This window comes from Paramormyrops kingsleyae, chromosome 17 (genome assembly GCF_048594095.1).
Source record: "Paramormyrops kingsleyae isolate MSU_618 chromosome 17, PKINGS_0.4, whole genome shotgun sequence".
NCBI classification, from domain to species: Eukaryota; Metazoa; Chordata; class Actinopteri; order Osteoglossiformes; family Mormyridae; genus Paramormyrops; species Paramormyrops kingsleyae.
Genome location: NC_132813.1, coordinates 15,399,999 through 15,421,194, shown reverse-complemented (window position 1 = coordinate 15,421,194; position 21,196 = coordinate 15,399,999). Strand labels below are relative to the sequence as shown.

The window sequence follows — 21,196 nt, the reverse complement described above, 5'->3', positions numbered from 1 at the left end:
TAAATGAGCAGCGGGTAGCATTTCATTCGTCATTATTTTATGTAAAAACAAAAACTCTTACATTACAAAGAAACATACATTATACATTTAGTGATTTATTTAGTATTAAAACTAAATTGAGATAAAGACTAGAATCTTATACGCAATTTAAACAATATTCAACACAAAATCTTAAGTCACTTGAAAACGCATGAAGACGAAATAGTTAATTATATCAGACTCAGTACAAAATGTGTCAAATGTATATTCTCGTTTCAAATTAGTTCATCTATTACATAAAAATAGAAAAAAATTATTTACACAGATAAATAGAAAAGAACATTTACAAATGGCAAAGGGGCTTAAATAGACTACATAAAGAGTTGGGACCAGAGCCGTCTAAATTATTGTTTCACAAAACGATAATACTGCTGAGACATTTTTCACTATGCCAATGCACCACCCTGTGACCAAAAAGGTAATTACAACTAAGGGAAAATTACGGGTCGCTTTAATTTCTAATGTTTATGGATCCTCGTGAGTCCTGTCGCAGCACGAGACGAGTAGCTTCACTCAGCCAAACACTCACACAACTAAATGTCCTAACTAGTTGATTTTTACTGCCAACGGAAGTCCTTAAGGATCTTTTTTTGCAAGAAAAGCTGTGAATGGATTCGAACATGATATAACTATATCTTCGTAGCAGGTCTGGAAGGAGTTGGCTGTGTACGAATAAGTAAGTGGTCGGCTGAACGGTGCATTGTCTGGCTAATCATTAGTGGTTACTGGGATGTGTGGCCCTTTGTGCAACCGGTAACGTAAACAGCAGATGTGCGCGGCGCCTGCATCCGCACGTACAGCTTTCCGGGGCTGGGACTCCGCTGCCGGCCGAGGGCCAGTCATTCCTGTCAGACAGACCAACCATCCCACCCGCGGCGTTTGCTGCCCTGAGGTCCGTAGGCGATGCCACCGGGTGGAGACACACCAGTGAACATTGTGCTTAGTTTTACAGGTAGAAACAAAAACACCACGAGTAATAGGCCTAATTAAAAACAAAAAACACTTGTACAACACGCCTCTGAGGTAGCACAAATATTTAAATTAAGAGGATTCACTGCAATCTCTTTTAGTGCTGGTATTAAAAATACACTCTAGGAAAGTTCATTGTTACCTTTAAACTACTATGCTGATGACCACGGCCTTTATTAATGCACGTAATTTCAAATCTCCTTGAAACGTATAGAAAATATATTTTCATTTAGGCATACAAGGACCGAAGATACCCATTTACCCGCATGCTAAGAATTTAGCATCACTTGAACATAACTTTGATTTCCATCTTTTTGAAGATGGGAAATTATTCACCTCCAATTATCGTGCTGAATGGTTCTAATGCGCAAATTTTTGAACATGTGCTCATGTCGTCATTTTTAGAAGCCCGTGAAAAACTAATTAATGTATTAATGCTAGCAGAATTATCCTAAGAGTGGAGCCAAATCGTCCTGGGACTTGAGAGAGGAGGTGGGGGCTGAGGCTGAGATGGGGGCGGGGCTTCTTCTCCTACATCTCCTTCTCCCTCCTTGTTTCACGGCCGCTTATCAGGAAGTCACTGCGCAGCAGTCGGTAAAAGAGGACGATGTTCATCGCGGTCATAATGGCCATTCCCACACTGCCCACCGTGTAAATGAGCAGCGGGATGAGGCTGCGGTTCAGCACCAGCCATCGCGTCATCCAGGCCAGCGTGCTGATGCGGAACACCACGTAGGTGCCCAGGTTCACCATGCTGTTCAGCCGGTACACGGTGCTCTTGGCCAGGCCGGACATGCGCAGCATCTGCCGCAGGTGCAGGAAGATGGAGTTGATCTCCACCAGCAGGGCCACCACCGCAAAGCCCACGTAGCGGAAGCTGAGAGCAGAAATCCCGAAGCAGGTGATGACCTGGATGAAGAGAGCGACAGGCCGGGGGAAAAATCAACAGAATCAGCTCCTCCATTTCTGTGCATTCTTTACATTACTCACTAAAAACAGCAGTGTCAAAGGGAAGCGGGATTCAGGATAAACGACCGGGACTGCCGACAGACAGGCTCCCCATCGACTCAAACTGCTTACAGGGCGTACATTTATGTCCATCTAAGGGAAGAGCGCGGCCTGCAGACGCAAGACTAAACAAGGTGCAGGAGAATCCCATGACTGAAGGCATGCGGTTGACCAGGATTTCTAAGTCACTAAACAGGAAGCTGGAACTAGAAATGTCATCATCATCATCATCATCATCATCATCATCATCAGTGTCCTTGCTGGATGGCTCAGACAAAAAAAAAACTAAGATCTGCAGTGGATTCCAACCCACTGTATGGTTTCGTACATCTGGTGGGACAGTTGCATTTATGAAAGATATCCACTAGGTGGCAGCAGATATAAATCTATCAGAGGGGGCGGGAAAAGACTTTAATTTTAAAGTAAACGCATTTTCCCTTAAATCTCGGGCTTTCATTTCTGTAAAACATTTTAATGGCAGTCCCTTAAAAGGCAACACAAGTGAATGAGTTGAATACTAAACATGAACATGAAATCATGCACATCAGTCTAGGCCATGTCATCCCTGCAATCCAGAAAGAAAAACCCCACATCCAGCACACACTCAAACAAACCTCTGTTTGATCCACAGCCCCGTCATGACAGTTCACCTTGACCAACACGCAGGTCATTAACTATATTTTCATGACGTAATATGTTTGAAGTCAGGTTTGTTTGGCACGGAGCCAATCAGGGTCTTTCACAAAAGCCTGTGAAGTCCAAATCCTGTCATTCTGCTAATCGGTATTCTCCAAAGTCAGCCACTCTTCTACAGCTCCTGCACAATGTCCAGGTTATGAATCTGTACTCCATAGCCACATTAAAAACATTTAATGACTTGATTACCGTTTAAGACAAAGGAAACATCCTTAGTCTTTAATCAGTGTAATCAAAAAAAAAAAAAAAGGAAGGACTGTGGATGAGAATGTGATTCCCCAGTACGGAACACGGAAGCGGCTGGTGGGTCAGTGACCACACGGTTCACGCTGACCAGGCGCAGGACACAACAGCAAGGAGGGTGATGTGTCAAATCACACTGGCAGTAAGGACAAGGAGGACCACAAGAGGGCGCTGTACAGAAGTTGGCACACTGCAGTGTGCGATGGGGGCTTTGACAGATGCCTCAGGATGACAGCAAGAGTGCAGGATCATCCTGCTCACTATACACATGCAGGACCTTATGGCATGGAGCGTGAGCGTGCGCACGTATATGTGTGTGTGTGTGTGTGTGTGTGTTTGCATAGATCACATTTGGGGACCAAAATGTCCCCAAAGTGCAATAAAACCTGAAACCTCCTTACTTTTGGGGACACTTCTTCAGGTCCCCATTTGGATAACCTCAATTTTATAAAAATACAAAAATCTGTGAATGCAATCAAAAAAGTGCCAAAAGTCTTGTATTTGGGTTGGTTACTTATGGTTAAGGTTAGGGATGGGTAGGGGTTAAGGGTGTCGTGATTGGGATTAGGGTTTTTCCCATAGAAATCAATGAGCGGTCCCCAAAAAGATATGATTACACAACTGTGTGTGTGTGTGTGTGTGTGTGTGAGAGAGAGAGAGAGAGAGAGAAAGAGAGAGTGAGAGAGACTTTAAGACAAACACCGCACCTTGAGAGCTCAAGCCTGTTTTCCCTCAGGATGCTTTTGATAACTCGTCTTGGGGGTAAAGGTATGCAAAGGAGTGCATTCCACCGCCTTCTCTGCTCAAAGCATGAGTGATGGAGGGGGGGGGGGGCAGAGGCTGCATAACCAGTTAGATGAGGAAGGTGCTCAGTGCCTAACCCCGAAAGCCTGCTCATGCCTACTGCATAAGTAACTGAGCGAGACAACGAATCCAGGGCACTGATACACCTACCGGCCCCCCCACTAAAACAGAGGCACTGTCCAAAGAAGAGGCCGTTTCTAACCGGAAGGCAAAGGACACGTATGTGTATAACAGGGGAGCCGGGTCGAAGTCCATGCATACATGACAGGTACAAACACAAAAAAGGGACAAAGCAAATAGTTCAAGGGATACGGTAAATGAGAGCACAGTCAGGTGACCCCACTGGGTCAATCCAGTCTGGCTTCACAGTCACATGACAATGCACTAGGGCAGCACATGGTATTATATGACAAACAGGTTCATGTAGCCTCGCCCCTAGGCAGATTTTAAAACCTTACAGTTCATAAGAAAACAAGGTTTAAAACATTTCCCAGTGATTCAGCGGCACTAAAAATGACTAATACTCATTATGTCAACGTCAAACTGACTGATGAGCGAGACCCTTCACCTGACCTGCCCCAGTGCGGTATATAAAGCTTCAGTGTCCGATGACAGCATTCTTAAGTAAAGCACTGGACATAAAATGCTCCTGTAATGCAGCTTCAGTCCCAGACCTGCCACACTCCTGGTTGTCCTGACGTACGCTAGAGGCAGCCGGAGCCTCTAGGGCGGCCATGTGGAAGGTAAATGGCCCCCAACCCTCACCCGACCCCCCCCCTCGGCCCGGCCAGCAGGGAATAGTCTTACTCTGCTGTCACATTGCAGGAGAGTCGCGCCTAACCCTACAGCACTCAGAAAATGCTTTTTTCCCCTCTAACCCTGCAGCCTACAAGGAAACTGAAGCATACGAGTGGTGGCTGTTGCATGCGGACCTGCGGGTCCTGGCTGGGTCATCACAGCCACATTAGGTGGGAAGCTCATTCCACACAGCCGTTCATGCAGCGGGGTTTGCTGGCTGAGGGCCAGCTAAGGAAAATGGGCCCCTCAGTCACAAAGGAGAAGTGCTTGGGGGTGGGGCAAACGCATACCACCATGTCTCAGCCCCCCCCCTCCCCAGGAGGATGGGCTCATATCTGTGCAGGACTAAGAGAGTATAATCCACAGCACAGATGGACTTTTATGTAATATATGTATTTCACAAAACACATGCACACGCACTCATGCTTATTAAACTTCCCTCATGGTTCCAGGGAGCCTCTTGAGATTCACTCTCCACTCACACAGTCCTCACAGGTTATTCGTTAGAGTGGGACATCTGCAAACTCCGTTTTGATAAATCTACAAGCCGATTTACACTTCTGCGCCATTTAATCCATTTGGTGCCAAGGCTCAGAAGGTAAAATTAAGAGACAAATGTAATAAAATTGTCATCGTACTCTCTCTGTCTCTGCAGACTCTGCTGAGAAGTTCACATCTCCAATGCCACATGCCAACTGGTCCACCCAGCTCACAAAGGAGAGGACTGTTTTGCCACCAAATCTATTTCTCCAACCATCCATCCTGGCAGCCCCCTTCATCTACACTTAAAGCAGGCATGAATATTTGAATTCCATAGGCAGAAACAATATTCATCAATAAGGCAAAATCCAAGAATGTCCTCGTCTGTCACCAAAGGAGATTTATGTAGAAATATACGGATATCTGTAAGTATGGAAAAAGGCTTAAAAAAAAGAGGAAATTCCAGCTTTCACATTGTCACCTAATTTTCTACAGAAGACCCAACACTAAAACTCAAACAGTGGCCTGGATTTTCCCAAAGAACAGCCTGAAGCATCCAAGCAGGCCTTGGTGTTTCAAAGCATGATGAGGAGGGCAGAGTGGATGAAGAACACTACAGTCTCTATGGGGACGGGGACACCTCAGAAACACCTTCAGTGGGTCCTACCCCAGCAACCCCTTGGGCCAACTCTCTCTTTATCTAGTGCATTTGCCACCGTGGATCAGTCACGACCAAGTCCAGCAAGGCAGCAGCTGCAGGAACCTACCACCAGGTGATGGAAAACCAGCTCCCAGGACTGGCTGATCTTCTGGTTGAAGATCATGTCTAAAAGGTCATGGATGAAGTAACCTGAGGAGATGGGAAGACAAGACAAGACATCACTATACTTTGGTCCTGGGTACCATGGCGACACCACCAATGGTTACCAAGATGTCATTTACACAAGGCTATTTATATCGCTTTTGTAGGGTGACGGTATCCAAGGAGACACGTTCCTGCAAAGGAAAGGAACAGACTGCTCCAGTCACATGAAGGGACTTCAGGACAATAAAGTGTCACATGCAGAAACACACTACGATTACCAATGATCACCTACCCTCATGTTCTGCATGGTGCTTCCATAACCGGCCAATCAGACTGAGCCTTGTATGATTCCCGGCTGTAGCCTCGCCGAGTCCCTAACGTGCGGAACTTATTAAATTAAATTTAGGCCACACTGAGTTCAACTATGATTTGACCGGTAACCGACTACCCGAGTTCTGTACTCAGTCTGGTCACGATACTGAGGTACAGTGAAATTATGTAGTCCGTTTCTCAGTAGCTTTGAGATTCTAGGAGAAGCAGCATCGAGATGAGCGTTGGATTTAGTCAATTAATGGCTTTGTTGAATTTTTAAAAAATAAACCAGAATATCCTTATATTACAGGTTGCCCAATCCTGACAGGGGGCCTGCAGCTCCTCCTCATCTTTGCCATGTCCTCCCTCTCAAACCCTCAAATACTGACTGAAAACAGTGAACAAAAACCAAAACAATTCTCTCTGCTCCCCTGCGAAGAAGCACTATTGGTGAAACTGAGCAGCTTGATTCAAATGTTCCGGAGGAAAACAAGCACTCGAGTTTGGCTTTGTGCAGCAACGTGGTGCAGCGGAAGTGCGAGAGACCCGTGAGCCAGAGGTCCAAGGCCTGAAACCATCATCTACAAAAAGAAAGTCATGGCTTGTTCTTCCTGAGGGCTGGTGTGGGGCTCAATGTGCAAGGATGCGGAAGGTTCCTCTCAGGAAGTTTAGATCTCTGAGTTAAGTTTTAAGATCCTAGCAATGCCCTATTATTCACAGTACTAAAGAAACTGCACTTTCTTTCATGCAGTTAAAGAGCCACACTGACCGTGCTATCAGTTATTTGTATGAACATTACATGAGCAAAAGCACTGGGACACACCTCTTAATCACTGAATTCAGGTGTTTCATTCAGACCCATTGCCACAGGTGTATAAAATCAAGCACCCAGTCATGCAGTCAGGGATACAAGCATTTGTGAAAGAATGAGTCATTCTGAAGTGCTCAGTGAATTTGAGCGTGGTGCGGTCATAGAATGCCACCTCTGCAATAAGCCAGTTTGTGAAATTTCTTCCATACTAGATATTCAACAGTGAGAGCAGTAAGTTGTTTATTGCAAAGTGGAAGCCGCTAGGAACAAGAGAATCTCGGCCACAGAGCGGCAGACCACGTTCAGTAACAGATATGGTGACCAGATAATCCATGTCAGGTAGGACACTTTGAGCTACTTCGGGTTTTACAAACTACTTTCAAACTGAAAGGCTCCTTCACTTGGCTAAATAGTTCAGCTCTTCTTGTGCTTTGACTGGTTTGTTTCCTTGACTGAAAGACTCATCCAGCTGTTTCACATTAGTATTAGTGACACATGCATGATTATAGGAGACTGACCAATCAGCACACAGCAAGAACTCAGCGCTCAAGTGAAATCCAAGTCCTTTTAATTGAAATGGTAATTTACAATTCCTGTCCTAGCTCAGTGTCCTCCCTGTCATGGATTATCTGGTCACCCTAGTAACGGAGCGGCAGACCACGTTCAGTAACGGAGCGGGGTCACCGAGTGGTGAGGCGCACAAAAGCTGCAGAGTTCCAAACTTCCTCTGAACATTAACCCCATGCACAAAATCGGTACTGGGAGCTTCATGGAATGGACTTCCATGGGTGAGCAGCTGCATGCAAGCCTCACATCACCAAGTGCAATGGCAGGCGTTAGACAGAGTGGTGTTAAGCACGCCGCCTCTGGACTCTGGAGCATGAGAAAGGTGTTCAGTGGAGTGATGAATCATGTTTCTCCATCTGACAGTTTGATGAATGAGTCTGGGTTTGGTGGACGCCAGGAGAACTTTACCTGCCTGACTGCATTGACTCAACTGTAAAGTTTGGCAGAGGAGGGATAATGGTATGCGGTTGTTTTTCAGGGGTTGGGCTTGGCCACTTAGTTCCAATGAAGGAAACTCTTCATGCTTCAGTATATGAAGACAATTTGGACAATTCTGTGGGAACAGTTGGTCGAGGACCCCTTTTCTGTTCCAGCATGACTGTGCCCCATCACAAAGCAAATTCCATAAAGACATGATTGGGTGAGTTTGGTGTGGAAGAGCTTGACTGGCCCACAGAGCCCTGACCTCAACTCCATCGAACACATTCGGGATGAACTAGAATGGAGATTGTGAGCCAGGCCTTCACATCCATTAGTGCCTGACCTCACAAATGCTCTTCTGGATGAACTCCATACTGATGCCTATGGATTTAGAATGGGATGTTATAAAAGTTCCTGTAGGTGTAATGGCCAGGTGTCCCAATAGCTTTGCCCATGTAGTGTATGTAGTTGATACGGAAGTCCTTTTCATATTTTGAAGAATACTTGGGGTAATCATAAAATCCAAAAATCTTTAAAAATGGAAGTTCTTATTCAGAGAAGTTACTGGTGTTAACATCAAAGGAGGGGGGAATAGCCCGTTAAGAATGGCGACGTCGTTCTTGAGGGGTCACATGACCTGCGGGGTTCGATCCCGGCCGTGCCTGGGACGAAACCATAAAGCTCTCCTTTCATGCATGGGCTCCAGCTGACAGCTTGAGCAGCGCGTGGAGCAGGATTCAGTCAGGAATGCCAGAAACCTCTGGAATTCAGGAGGTCCTGCCGCCCAGCACGGCTCGCATAATAAGCTCGTTATATTTGACGCGATGCTACCATTTAACGGGAGTAGTGTGGTTATCTTGAGCGAGGTGGGCGGGTCGAACCACACGTACGACGGGCAGCGACGATGGAATGCTTTATTTAGGCTCTGAAGGGAGCCTAAACCGGGTCCCCATGACGCACGACCCCTCCCACAAGTTCCCCAGTGGTTCCCCGAGTCTGGGTCTGGGTGCCTTTTCTAAAAGCTTTCGTTAGCGCTTTACGTGTCTGGACCCATTCAGTTGCATGCACAGTAACGTAGGCTTAATATAGTTACCAACTATACTTTTGGGACACACACACAATTTTTATTATTTTTATCCAACTGATATTTGTGGTGTGCAGTGCACTTATTGTCAGTTCATGGCTTCCTAATTACTCGTCAGAGAGCACCCAGCCTTTTCCGTGATTTATTGTCATCGTGTAACAACGAAATTACTTTTATGACAACCCCAAAGATGCATTAATACACAATACAAAAGCTACATATAAAAGAATCGTACATAATATGTTCAGAAATATTCGCAAAGATACCATATACAATGTTAACTGTTCAAATAACCAGAACAGATTATTATTGCATTAGCACATATTTATGCTGAAAGGTTTACGGACTGCGCATAGGAAACTTGTCAAGTAACGGTGTTATCGCGACCCTGAAGGAGACACGTGGTAGGATGGATGGATGCATGGATGGATAGACATTTGCAAGGAGTCGAAAGATCTTTAAAATATTGCGCACCAATTTACTGTCCTTAAGTCGGACACTTACCGATTGATACGCACACCAAGGCGCGCGAGGAGCCTGAATGAGTATCTATCAGGTCTTCCGCCATTTCAGGGTGCAAGTAGAAACTACACAAAAAATATATACAGATGAGTGAAAAACAGGTCCCACGTCTGGCAACATGTCAATGTGGGGGGAAAAAATCGGGTTAAAACTGAAACATACCTAACCGTGTAACAATGCATTGTCTGTATTAGGCTATTGAAAACATCGGCTTTGACCTATTAATGTAATATACCGGCGAATTAAACACTAAAAGCTATTTATCCAGGTCACAGAATGTTTTAAAAAATAAACCAGCAAGGTATATGAACTTTGATCCAGTGTTTTTCCCCAACACACATTTATGTGTAAGGGAACCACAAACAAATCAAGTAAATCTATAACGTATTTGGTACAGAGTAGCATCATACTCACCAAAGAATAGCCCAAACCCCTGTTAGAAGGCTGTGGACGAAAGACGTTGTTATGTTTCTCCATTTCCACGTATTCCTGCAGGCCAATCCTGGAGCGGGGAGTCTGTCCAGACTGCTGTTTATGAGCTTGAAGAGAAGCGCGGACCCCCCTATCGTGGGAATAATGACTGAGCTCGGCTCCATGTCCCCGGGCTCTCACTCCTCGGGGTTCCTCCTGCTACGTATAAGGCTCTAAAATCCCTTCTCTCCAAACTTTGCTCTTTTTTGAAGTTTTATCTAGTTAAAAACGACATCTCCTGCTTAGTAATGTTTAATGTTGCTTCTGATCGGTAGAATTAGCTTTTTGTTTACTGCAATGAAACGTATTATGTTTTGGTCTAAGCGGAAAAGCGTTAGATGTAAAAATCAAATGAAGTGTTCTTACTTGGGACCTGCAGTAAATTAAGTTGTCTGTAACCTCCCTCCCAAAAAATAAATTTTGCGAACGCGAGTATCACAGACACGTGCGCTGCTGTTGAGATGCTGCGCTTGTGAGACATGCAGCTGAGTATTATAAAAGCAACTCGTGGATTGTGTAACTTCCAGTCTGTCCTGCAACCACCAAAATCACCGCCCTGCTACGGTGGGGGGGTAGTTTTTGGTTTTGGAGGCGGTGTGATGTTTTTCATGGCAAATACCCCGCCCATATTGACATTTCACGCGAACTGTGGGAATCGTAGTTCTACTATCTATCTATCTATCTATCTATCTATCTATCTATCTATCTATCTATCTATCTATCTAGTGCTGTTTTGTACTGTTTTGCACTGATTTTAGTAATCGAGTGAATCTGAACATGGCACATGGCAAGTAAAGATTTAACTATGGCAATTGCGAACAAGTCTGTGAAGGAATGGTTTTTTTATTGTCATTGGGAGAAACTTGGAACAAAATTGGGAGACCATATCCTTGTTGGTTGTAAAAAAAAATCACCGAATATGAGAATTGTACATAGAGGAAGGACATAAAATACAGGAAAAACAGATTAGCCTACTAGAATATAAAATTAACAGAATATAAGGAAAATAAACCGAATATAAAGAATATATATGAGAATATAAATAATCTAATATTTTAACGTTCAACTTTCAAATCAAATATAAAATTGAATATAAAAAGAATGTAAAGAATAAAAATGACGCAATTGGATTTAGAAACATTGTCTAATTATCTGCATTTGTAAAACTACTTTGATTAGTAAATGAGACATCGGTTAAATGAGGCTGACTTATGAATGACTTCCCTTAGCAGGATCGCTAACCTTGATTCGGTTAGTCTGAGAGTAACCTGTTGGGTATTATCTAGGCCATTCTAGGGGAAAAGTGCCACCAAGCGGTCAATCGGCATGATCGTGAGTATATGACGCTAAAACTACAGGGCTCTCAAGTTTCAATGGAAGTTTGGAGTGAGATTACATCCGTTAGGGGCGCAGCCGTGTGTCACGGTCAGAGCCATGTCTTTACTCGGCGGAAAACTCGCCTCCGTATGGCCGCGCCTCGCCTATACCGGGACACCGAGGTGGGCGTTACGTCTCAGCGTGAGAAACACAAGGTGTGGCGTGTGAGCATGTGAACCGATTGAAATGGGCGTGTCTCACGGTCAATGGACACTTGAGAGCCCTGCAATTAGCATGTTTGCTTGTGTTTTCAGATACATACTCGAATTCTGCATGAGAGCCCACAGATAGTCTTGGTCTTACCAACTACTCTCTCTGCAGTAGACCCACTGGTGTACTTCACTGGGAATCCAAGATGTTCCCAAACTGCCGATTATCACTGCACCCAGCAGCTCACAGCCACAATTATATTAATATTTAAATGTATTAAACATCCTCATGTGAATTTGTATTCCGCTCGTGTCAATAAATGTAGCCCAACTGATTCGTTATATTGTGCGTAATAGGCTATATCACGTCATATATATATATATAAATATATATATAAACTTTATTAAGTGATCATTCATTGCGAATGATCGCCTTTATGAAGTTCTAGTCATGTAATCGAGTGATCTACATATATTAAATATATGTGTATATAATAATAGTGTTTTTTAAATGTTAAACAATGAAGAACATTACGTAGGCAAGTAGTAGCGGTAACTGGGGAGACCAGTTCCCATGTGATCGGCTTCCTGTATTTTCAGCTACCGGCAGTCTGGGGACAGATGCAGAGCAGAACGGGCTTCTTCTTTAACAGCGTTTAGTATCGTTTTTTTTTGAAAGTCTGAGACAGAATCCCTTCGTGCACTTGTTACAGCTGAGATGACTGCAAAACAAACACGTAAGTGGATAACACGTCGTGCTCAGAAGTCCGTTACCGAGTTGATTTGGTGAGCGGCAATACACAATTAAACAGTTATACTCATGCGACACCTTTAAAAAATACTGTAATGTCTGGTAGAGCGAGATACCGCAGCAGGCGAAAGGTGAGGCTTTTCATTGAGCCCTTAAACGCACTAACGCAGCTTTGAACGATACCTGCCAGGAAACATAAGGAGGTCTGACGCTGGACTGTAAGGCACACATATGGTGGGCAATTTATACAATGAATAAAGACACACGAGGATTGGACAGGGTTCACATAAGACACAAGGGAAGGCACACATGACAATCAGGAACACAGGAAGTATTATCAATAACACAAACAAAGGCTTTTTACAGACATTTGCTAGCATGCACAGCACATTTACTGGGCTCCATTATGCATTATCGGTTATCTTGCCGGTGCTACATTGTCCATCCCTCAGAGGTTGACCATCCACAGTCCTCCGCCATATCCTCCAACAAGTCTTCAAGTACTTGCAGCAACCGCCAGTGTTCCCTCTCCGGGGACAGCAGATCTGCTGAGCAGCCAGGAACCACTGGCAGAGCCAGCCTGCCAGTGGGCACTGGGCAGCCAGCAGGCTCTGGCAGTGCGGGGTGCCCTGGGCCTCGACCCTTCTTCTTCCACTGCTTGGTGGGGAACAGTTGCTGACCACTAGGCTGTTTCCTCTGCTGCTCCGCAACTCTGGTAGCGTCGTGCAGCCTCTCCCGCCCTGCCAGCTGCTCCTGCAGCTTCTCCAGGCTGCGGCGGGCGCCCCTGCTCCAGGCACTCCTGCAGGACTCCTGCTGGACCCGCTCCTATTGCCTTGCCAGCTTGCTGCACTCCTGGGCCAGCTGGGCCTCCAAAACGCGACATCTCATCTGGCCGGTGAGCAGGCAGAGCCTCCAGGAGCTGCTGCCTTCCCCGGTCGCCGACACCGTCTCGGACAGAGAGCCGATAAGATGACTGGAGCAACTTGAGGACGTGCTACACAGGTCTGGGGCTTTTTGGACCGAAGGGGTGTCGCCTCCCCCACTCCATCGTCCCTGCTTGTCTGTTGGTGGATCTGTAGTGGCCTTCATGGCAGTAGGGCGTCCGGTGCCCTTTCTAACCGCTGTACCAACTTCTTGTCCTGAGCCATCCTCCCTGGAGAATACCCGCTGCTTCTCCATTGCTGCCGATTCTCTGCTGGTTGCTGGCCCGCCAAACTGGAGTGGGCTGCCAGAAGCAGAGCGCAGGGGGGCCTGTCCAGTGCCGCAAGTGGGGCCGGTGCTGGCATCCCACCTCTGATACCCGAGCGAGATGTCGCGGTGGCCGCAGGAAACAAGGGGGCTTGTTTATTAAGCCCTTAAAATCACCACCACAGGCAGCAACTGTGAGGCACACACACGGGGGGGCATTGTATACAATGGCTAAAGACATGCAAGAATCAGACGGTTCGCCGCTCACATTTAGGGGTAGCCTCTGTTAGACTGTACTGTGTTTTATCAATCCACGACTAAACTTTGCTCAGCTGGCTGTGAGATTTTCAATTCAAGACAAATCTGCACACATATTTACATGTATATAAGAGTTTTATTACCTTGAAAATAGTCTGTAGGGTTTGCAAACTACCCCAACGCTTTTGATGTAGCTAATTTTAGGTTTATAGTGGAATAGCATAGATTTACTGTAGGATTTCTTGCATGAGCACGAGAGTCTGAAAGTCAGACGCGTGAAAGATGGCAACCCTGATACAACTGTAATAAACTGGATTTTCCTGTGTAGACATGGGCATTGTTGGGCCAGAGGGAGTCCCAGAGGAGGAAGTGGTAACAGCGGAGGTGTGCAGTGAGTCTGACATACAGGAGGGACAGTAAGATTCACATCGTCAGCCGCTTGCTTTCTTCTTTACATTTAATTGATATTTATCCCCACCAGTTTAGAGCTTCTGTCAGTGGAACACCTGGATATTATACTGGTGTAATTCCTGCTACATAATCAGTTATGGCCCTTTGCAGACAGGTGTCCTCTATGTTACTTTACTGGCTGCTGGAACAATACAAGAAATGTTCAAGTCATTAAATTCTGCACCATTTGCTGGACCTGTCCAGTCTTGAAAATATGGTGGGAAGATTCAGGGTGTGTGTGTGTGTGTGCATCACGCTGTTTGAGAGCTACTGAGTTTATCTATAGCATTAACATAAAATGATCACATTTGCCATCATTTGTCACTAGCCCACAGAATGGGTGGCTCACTAGGAACCTTTAACTACACATTTTTACACCTGGAAAACCAGATGAGCAATTTGCCTCAAATCTGAGTACAGACGCTCCTCTACTTTCAAACGAGTTACGTTCCGAACGGCCGTTCATAACTTGAAATGTTCGTAAGTCGTTGTTCAACATTATTTTAAGGGTATATGCAAGTACAAAGAACTAGGATGCTGGGAGTACGCACGCTACGCTGCTGCGCGGCGGGAGTAGCGGGCAGAAGTCGTACTAGGCGGAATTGGCACGCAGAAAAAAAATTGATGTTGCGGATAGGAAACGGGAGCCCAACAAACACAATTTGGACTTAAAGTCCTATTCGTTCGTATGTCTGAAAGTCCGTAAGTTGAATGTTCGTAAGTAGAGGAGCGTCTGTATAATGATAATCCGTGTTATTCCTCCTCTGGCTGAAGCAAAGTCACCCCGTTCATGTATTTCAACAGGGTGATGGAGGTGCAGGTCTGCGGTCAGGAAGTCCTGTTGGTGCGTAGCGGAGGGGCACTCAGCGCTCTGGGGAGCCGCTGCACGCACTACGGAGCTCCTCTCAGCACAGGTGAGCGCAGGGGGAAGCATGACACCCACAGTCCCACTGTCAGCCATCCGCGTGCGTATCAGGTAGATGTCAGAGGCTGCACCATGAAAGCAAGGCCATTGTTTCATATCTGAACCTGCATTTGAAGCAGGTATCTCTCCCTGAGCTTTTGCTATGGAGTAGGACTGGTCTTGAGCTGTTTTTGGCGACAGGGGTGCTGTCTGGCGGCCGGCTGCGATGCCCCTGGCATGGAGCATGCTTTAATGTCCAGACCGGAGATATAGAGGAATATCCTGGCCTGGACTGCTTACCTCTTCACAAGGTAGCTCTTTGACGTCTGTCTGTCGTCCTTGCAAGAACAGAGGGACAGAAACTTTATTTGTAACCGAGGATCACGTTAATACATCTTTACTAGTAACGCTGTTTTGTTTTTGTAGGTAACTGTTGAGAACAATAAAGTGTTTGTGTCAGCAAAGGTCAAGGTCAGTTCCTGTGCTTAGGCATGTTTTTCTCCTTGAAGCTTTAACTTTTGAACATAAATTTGTACATGTATATATCTGTCTGTGTCCGTCTGCATCAAACACCTCACTACTGTTCCCCCATAGGCTCTGAAGCAGACTAAAAGGATGAAGGAGATGCACTCCCAAGACCCAGGAGTCACCCACACAGTGCTACTGATAGGAGGAGGTGAGGAGGGGCAACACGGCTCAGGAAAGCGGCAGGCTTTGCAGAGTAGTACAGGCCTCTGTCCTAGACATGACAAAGACTGAATACTGATATTTAGTTTTTTTTGTTATTACAGGACCTGCTGCTTTGGTTTGTGCTGAGACGCTTCGACAGGAGAAATATGGGGGTCGAATTGTCATGGTTACCAGGGACGACCTGCCACCATATGACAGGACCAAGTTGAGCAAGGTGCGGTGTGGGAAACAGAATTGCGTTTTGTGTGTCAGTCATTCTCAGTTGTTGCAATCAGAAAGATGCCAAACGCATGTAATTATAGGTACCCAATCACAAACCACATATTAGGCCATAAAAGAGCACAGCAGGCCTTTTTTTATGGGGAGTTTTTCGCCGGCATTATTTCAGGTGCCTTGAAGGTGAATTGGAGTCAGATTTTCCTCTTCTACGTCCCTAAAACCTGTCCCGCTCCAGGTCATGAATGTGGAGGATGCCACTATCATCCTTCGACAAATGGAGTTTCTCCACCAGTATGGCATCGAGGTCTGGCTGAAAAAGGAGGTAGGCAGGTGCTAGAGCGAAATAGTCTGCAGTATTTATGAGAATAGTTGATAAGACGAGAGGAAATCATATCTCCTTCGTGATTCATGCTTGAAAAATATTTGGCAACCGCCTGACTGGTGTTTGATTTATTACCCGATGTTAACGAGGATTACTTTGTCTATGGCTAGTCAGAGGACGTGATGTGGGCTGAAATGTCTGTTCTTTTTAGGTCACGTCTGTTAATGCAGCAACAAAGACGGTGACTTTGGATGACGGATCTGTTCATCGCTATGACCAGTTGCTAATTGCCACAGGCTGCAGGTCAGTGGCTGTTTAGAGACTTATTGTCACTTTAATGTACTGTGCCCTGTTTTTTTTAAGGAAGTCCCAAAATGTTGGCTTTCTACCTAATTTAAGAATCGTTTAGATGCTGCACTCCAGATTTCACTGGAGAAAAATTATAGTCCTGCATGCAGGTTGCTGAAATGTGCGTTTGGTCAGGAAACTGACTGGCTGAACCCCCCCGCCCCCCCAAATGCCACATGCCCAGACCCAGACTCCTGAACTGCCCGGGTGCTGACTTGCAGAATGTCAGAACACTGCGGAATCCAAACGATGCCAGAGAGATCCACCATGCCAGCATCAACCGCCATGCTGTCATCATTGGTGCCTCCTTCATAGGTGCCCCCCCCCACCCCCTGGTGCCTGGGCTCACAATATGTAAAAAATGCCACACTTTAATAGGAAAATACGAGCATCACTTGAATGTTTCTGCCCTTAATATTTTATTGGTTTTTATGGTATCTGAGTCTCTTTGTCTTAAACCCCTTGCTTTCCTGTGAAGATTCAACCATCCTTCCAGATCTCCCAACGCCTTTTGTGTTGGCGCAGTATCTGTAAATCTTCTTTCTAGGCATGGAAGTGGCGTCCTACCTGGTGGACATGGCTGCCAGCGTGACGCTGATTGGCAGCAGCAGGCTCCCGTATGAAAGGACACTTGGGCCTGAGGTTGGGAAAGTCACCATGCAGGTCAGCAACGACCTTCACCGTTTACATAAGAACATAAGAGATTTACAAACGAGAGGAGGCCATTCGGCCCATCAAGCTCGTTTGGGGAGAACTTAACTAATAGCTCCGAAGCAATACCTTCTTTCTTAAAAGGCCGCAGTCCTGATAAATGTGCAGTCTTGCGTTTGAACTCTTGCCCTGGGAGTCTTTCTTCTCATGTTGTTGTAGATGTTTTGATTTTAGGAAATACTCCTGCCAAATACCGTGCTTCTGTTCATGTGTTGCAGATGCTGGCAGAGAAGAACGTGAGGTTCTACATGAGTGACCATGTGACCGAGCTCAGAGGACAGAATGGAACGGTGAATCAACCCCAATAAGTTTCAGTCACAACTAGTTTCGTTTAGATTTTTTAGTGTCACACTGTTTCAATAACATATTCAGCTGTATGAATAGGTAAAGATGGTAAGTTGCTCTAGATAAAAATGTAGCTGAGAAAAAATGTAAAATAAAATCACAGCTTTGGGTCTCAAACTGCCATTTCTGTAGGTCAGTGAGGTCGTGCTGAAGAGTGGTGTGGTCCTGCCGGCCGACATCGTGGTCCTGGGCATAGGTGTGTGCTTTTTACCTAGCAGAATGTATATAACGTGCTTCATCCCTACAGTGGCTGTCGACTTACGATCTATGCGATTTGGGACCGATGGACTTTACAACCGTTCTGAGACTGCAAATATGTGGCCACGACTGCACCGCGTCTCGCAGTGTGAGAGCATGACAACTCCTGCCCCAACTGCTGGCAGCAATAAAACTAAGAAAATGGCGATGAAAAGGCTAAAAAACACCAAACAAATTTAAAGATGATATAATTTTATTATGCAGTATCCTATACATATGATCATTTTTGCCAACTTACAACCAGTCAGTCAGAACCGATTGCGGTCGTAAGTCGACGACGGCCTGTGGTATTTGCTCAGCTCTGTAACTGAAGTGTACATGTTAAATATTTTTCTGTTTTTATTGTTTTCAAGGTGTCACCCCCAACTCTGAATTTCTGGAGGGAAGCTCAGTGGAGATGGACTCCAAGGGAGCAGTGATTGTAGACAGGGTAAAAGTGGCTCTCGGGCCGCAGGAGCGCAGTCGGTCTGGGGGTTATCGCTGCGGACTGGGGGGGGCGTGTTCCTGACCAAATGCAGCACAGACTCGGCCAATCCCATCAGGAGAGAGAGCGTGAAACTCCTCATGGTTCTTTTTGTGCATCACAAATGCCACCTGCAGAAACGATGTATGATGGTATCAATCTTTCTACTTGCAGTTCATGAAGACCAACGTCCCAGATATCTTCGGTGCTGGGGACGTCACTGCCTTTCCCTTGGCTGGCCAGGACCCCCAGCGAGTCAGCCTTGGGCACTGGCAGTTGGCACAGGCTCAGGGTGAGTGTTGTCCAGTCTGGTCCTGCTATGCTCATCTCACCATGGTGGACATAGAGGCTGAGGTCCTCTGCTTCTTCAGGAAGGGTGGCTGCCTTCAACATGCTGGACCGGCCCCTGGAGATGAGCTCTGCTCCTTTCTTCTGGACCGTTTTGTCAAAGAAGAGCATCCGATACGTCGGTAAATTTTTCAGTGGCTGCCATGTTCAGCTAGTGAAATCATTACCCTGCAACTGCTATGGTACCTATGAGATCATGCATCTTTTGACAAATGTCCAGAACAGTATAATGGGTTTCATAATAATGGTTATTTTCATAGGCCATGGCGAAGGACATACTGAAGTTATCCTGAAGGGGAATGTGGAGGAACTGAAGTTTCTTGCATTTTATATAAAGTAAACTTCATTGTGAAACGTTTTAAAGTGACAATTTAAAGCCATTACAATAGCCATGTTTAACATCACTAACCCCCAACCCCCCTCTTTCTTCAATGTTCTTTAATAGGGCCGATGATGTGGTGGCTGCAGCCAGCTTGAACTTTGACCCGGCCATCTCCCAATTGGCTGAAAGGATGCAGGCGGGGAAGAGGACCACCAGGGCACAAGCCGTGTGAGTGTGCCGTCTGCTAAGCTTAACACCTGTGCGATTTTCAGGCAACAGGAGCCAGCATCTCCAGGTGCTCCTCAGTGCTCCTCAAATAACTACCATGTACTAAATATGAAGACCTACAGCCAAAAAACCTTTAGGAAAATTGCTTTTCTACTCTGTGTAAAACCATTGAATGATCTCATAAGTTAGAACCGGTTTTGTGGCGTAACATGCTGATTAACCAGGAATGTCTGCATCACATACTAATGCATTTTGATTTTTCTTTAAAGATCTGAAGACTTGAGCTGGCTGAAGCCGCTGTGACTCCCCCCATGCTGTGACTCCCCCCACGCTATGACTCCCCACTGAGTCCTTGCTGATGGTTGTTGGGTGTCTTGCTCATTTCAGATCACGTAACTACATTACTTAAAAAGACCTAAAACTGTCACTTGTGTTTTTTTCTCTCTCAAGGTGAAGGCCTTTCCTGTGTTTTCATTCATTGTCTCCAATATATTTGCAAATTAGTGATTACCATTGTAGATAATTCATGCACATTTAAGCATCACTTTCCAAGCTGTGTATTAAAAAAACTGTGATACATGTGGGTATATTATACATGGACTTTAAAGTATACTTCCTCTTTACTTCTGTCATTTACTGCCTTTAGCAAAAGTCACAAAGTGCCCAGTATCATACAAGTGAAAGGGTGTAATAGTCTATCAAAGGAAAATAAATATAAAATAAATTCAATACATTGCAGTTTTTTAAGACACACTTTCAACCTGAAACGAATGTGTACTGACCCTCCTAACAGCTCATTGGCTTTTCAGTTGTTTTTCTCAATTCGTCCCATTTCATGAAACGTGCTTAACTAGTTAATGCCACTAAAACTATCCACCCATGCAGCCTGTTTGGGGTTGCAGGGGGTCTGGAGCCTATGGGTGCCAGGCAGAGAACAGCCCAGGATGAGGTGCCAACCTACCACTGGGCACACACACACACACACACACACACACACACACACACACACAGCCCTATGGGCAATTTGGTAACACCACTTAATCTCAGCATGGTTTTGGATTGTGTGTGGGGGGAGAAAGAGAAACCAGAGTACCTACAAGAACCCCCACAATAACTTGGGGAGAACATGAAACTACACAGAGCTTGCTGGCAGAGACTCAAACCCAGGTCCCAGAGGCGCGAGGCAACAGCACTAACCACTGCACCACCGTGACACCTGCCAATAAAATGAAAAGTTCCTTAATCATTGTTTAAATCATGAGGGTCAAAATGATTCGACATTGTCAGAATGTCAGTGTAAATATGCTCCCGATCACCACAATTCTGAATGGCAGCCATTTCCCACTTTCTCACTGGTCACCAGCGGATCATTTGTATGCACTTAATTTCTTAAGATCAAGGCACAGTGCAAGACCAAACAAAAAAGTCACACAAAACTGGCAAAAAATGACAATACAATCATTAACTCTGGGAACCAAAAATACAACTATAGCCATATCATTATGGAATATATTCTTGAATTATTCTTAAAGTCTAGTATGTGGTGGCCTACGTGATTATCATTTAGATACATAGTTTTGGATATAAAATTATTTCACTGAGAAACTGCATAATCAATTTTGATCAACAAGACTTGACTGATAATTATGCCAAATGAACAGTACATTACCATCTGCATAAATATGCTAAAATATTTGGGAACCAATGAGAACTTTCATTTTGTTGTATACAAGTAACTTCATGGTGTGGTGAATGCACTATTTGTAAATTGCGAATGTTAATTGTCATTTGAGAAATGTGCACATAAACCACAATGCGAAATACATTTAATGTAAA

General features: G+C 45.2%; 2 protein-coding genes across 4 annotated transcripts; one reads left to right on the top strand and one right to left on the bottom strand.

The window, feature by feature from the left end:
- Positions 1-20: 20 nt before the first annotated feature.
- Positions 21-10,576, bottom strand: tlcd2 (TLC domain containing 2). The gene is made up of 4 exons (XM_072701289.1): positions 9,973-10,576; positions 9,541-9,623; positions 5,805-5,887; positions 21-1,917 (listed from the first exon to the last, which is right to left on the bottom strand). The coding sequence occupies exons 1-4, from the start codon at positions 10,152-10,154 to the stop codon at positions 1,540-1,542; spliced, it is 726 nt and encodes a 241-aa protein (XP_072557390.1). The 5' UTR covers positions 10,155-10,576; the 3' UTR covers positions 21-1,539.
- Positions 10,577-11,512: 936 nt separating this feature from the next.
- aifm4 (apoptosis inducing factor mitochondria associated 4) lies at positions 11,513-20,089 on the top strand. 3 transcript variants are annotated; one of them, XM_072701573.1, is made up of 20 exons: positions 11,513-11,528; positions 12,156-12,292; positions 14,081-14,168; positions 15,007-15,116; positions 15,308-15,417; positions 15,533-15,577; positions 15,701-15,782; positions 15,898-16,010; positions 16,251-16,337; positions 16,549-16,640; positions 16,870-17,000; positions 17,233-17,348; positions 17,615-17,686; positions 17,874-17,937; positions 18,353-18,429; positions 18,637-18,754; positions 18,834-18,932; positions 19,071-19,146; positions 19,256-19,360; positions 19,630-20,089. In XM_072701573.1, exons 2-20 carry the CDS (start codon positions 12,274-12,276, stop codon positions 19,661-19,663), a joined length of 1,638 nt encoding a protein of 545 aa, XP_072557674.1. In that variant the 5' UTR covers positions 11,513-11,528; positions 12,156-12,273; the 3' UTR covers positions 19,664-20,089. The 3 variants fall into 3 exon arrangements, with proteins under 3 accessions (XP_072557674.1, XP_023673809.2, XP_023673808.2); XM_023818041.2 differs by having other exon boundaries at positions 11,514-11,561; XM_023818040.2 differs by lacking the exon at positions 11,513-11,528 and having other exon boundaries at positions 12,117-12,292.
- The last annotated feature ends 1,107 nt before the right edge of the window (positions 20,090-21,196 follow it).

Coding starts and splice junctions, on each gene's coding strand:
- aifm4 (XM_072701573.1), top strand. Junction 17,938..18,352: donor CATCGTGGTCCTGGGCATAG/GTGTGTGCTTTT, acceptor ATTGTTTTCAAG/GTGTCACCCCCAACTCTGAA. Junction 19,147..19,255: donor TTTCTTGCATTTTATATAAA/GTAAACTTCATT, acceptor GTTCTTTAATAG/GGCCGATGATGTGGTGGCTG.
- tlcd2 (XM_072701289.1), bottom strand. CDS start 10,154: ATGGAGCCGAGCTCAGTCATTATTCCCACGATAGGGGGGTCCGCGCTT. Junction 9,624..9,972: donor GGGGTTTGGGCTATTCTTTG/GTGAGTATGATG, acceptor TTTTTTGTGTAG/TTTCTACTTGCACCCTGAAA. Junction 5,888..9,540: donor CTTGGTGTGCGTATCAATCG/GTAAGTGTCCGA, acceptor CCATCTCCTCAG/GTTACTTCATCCATGACCTT.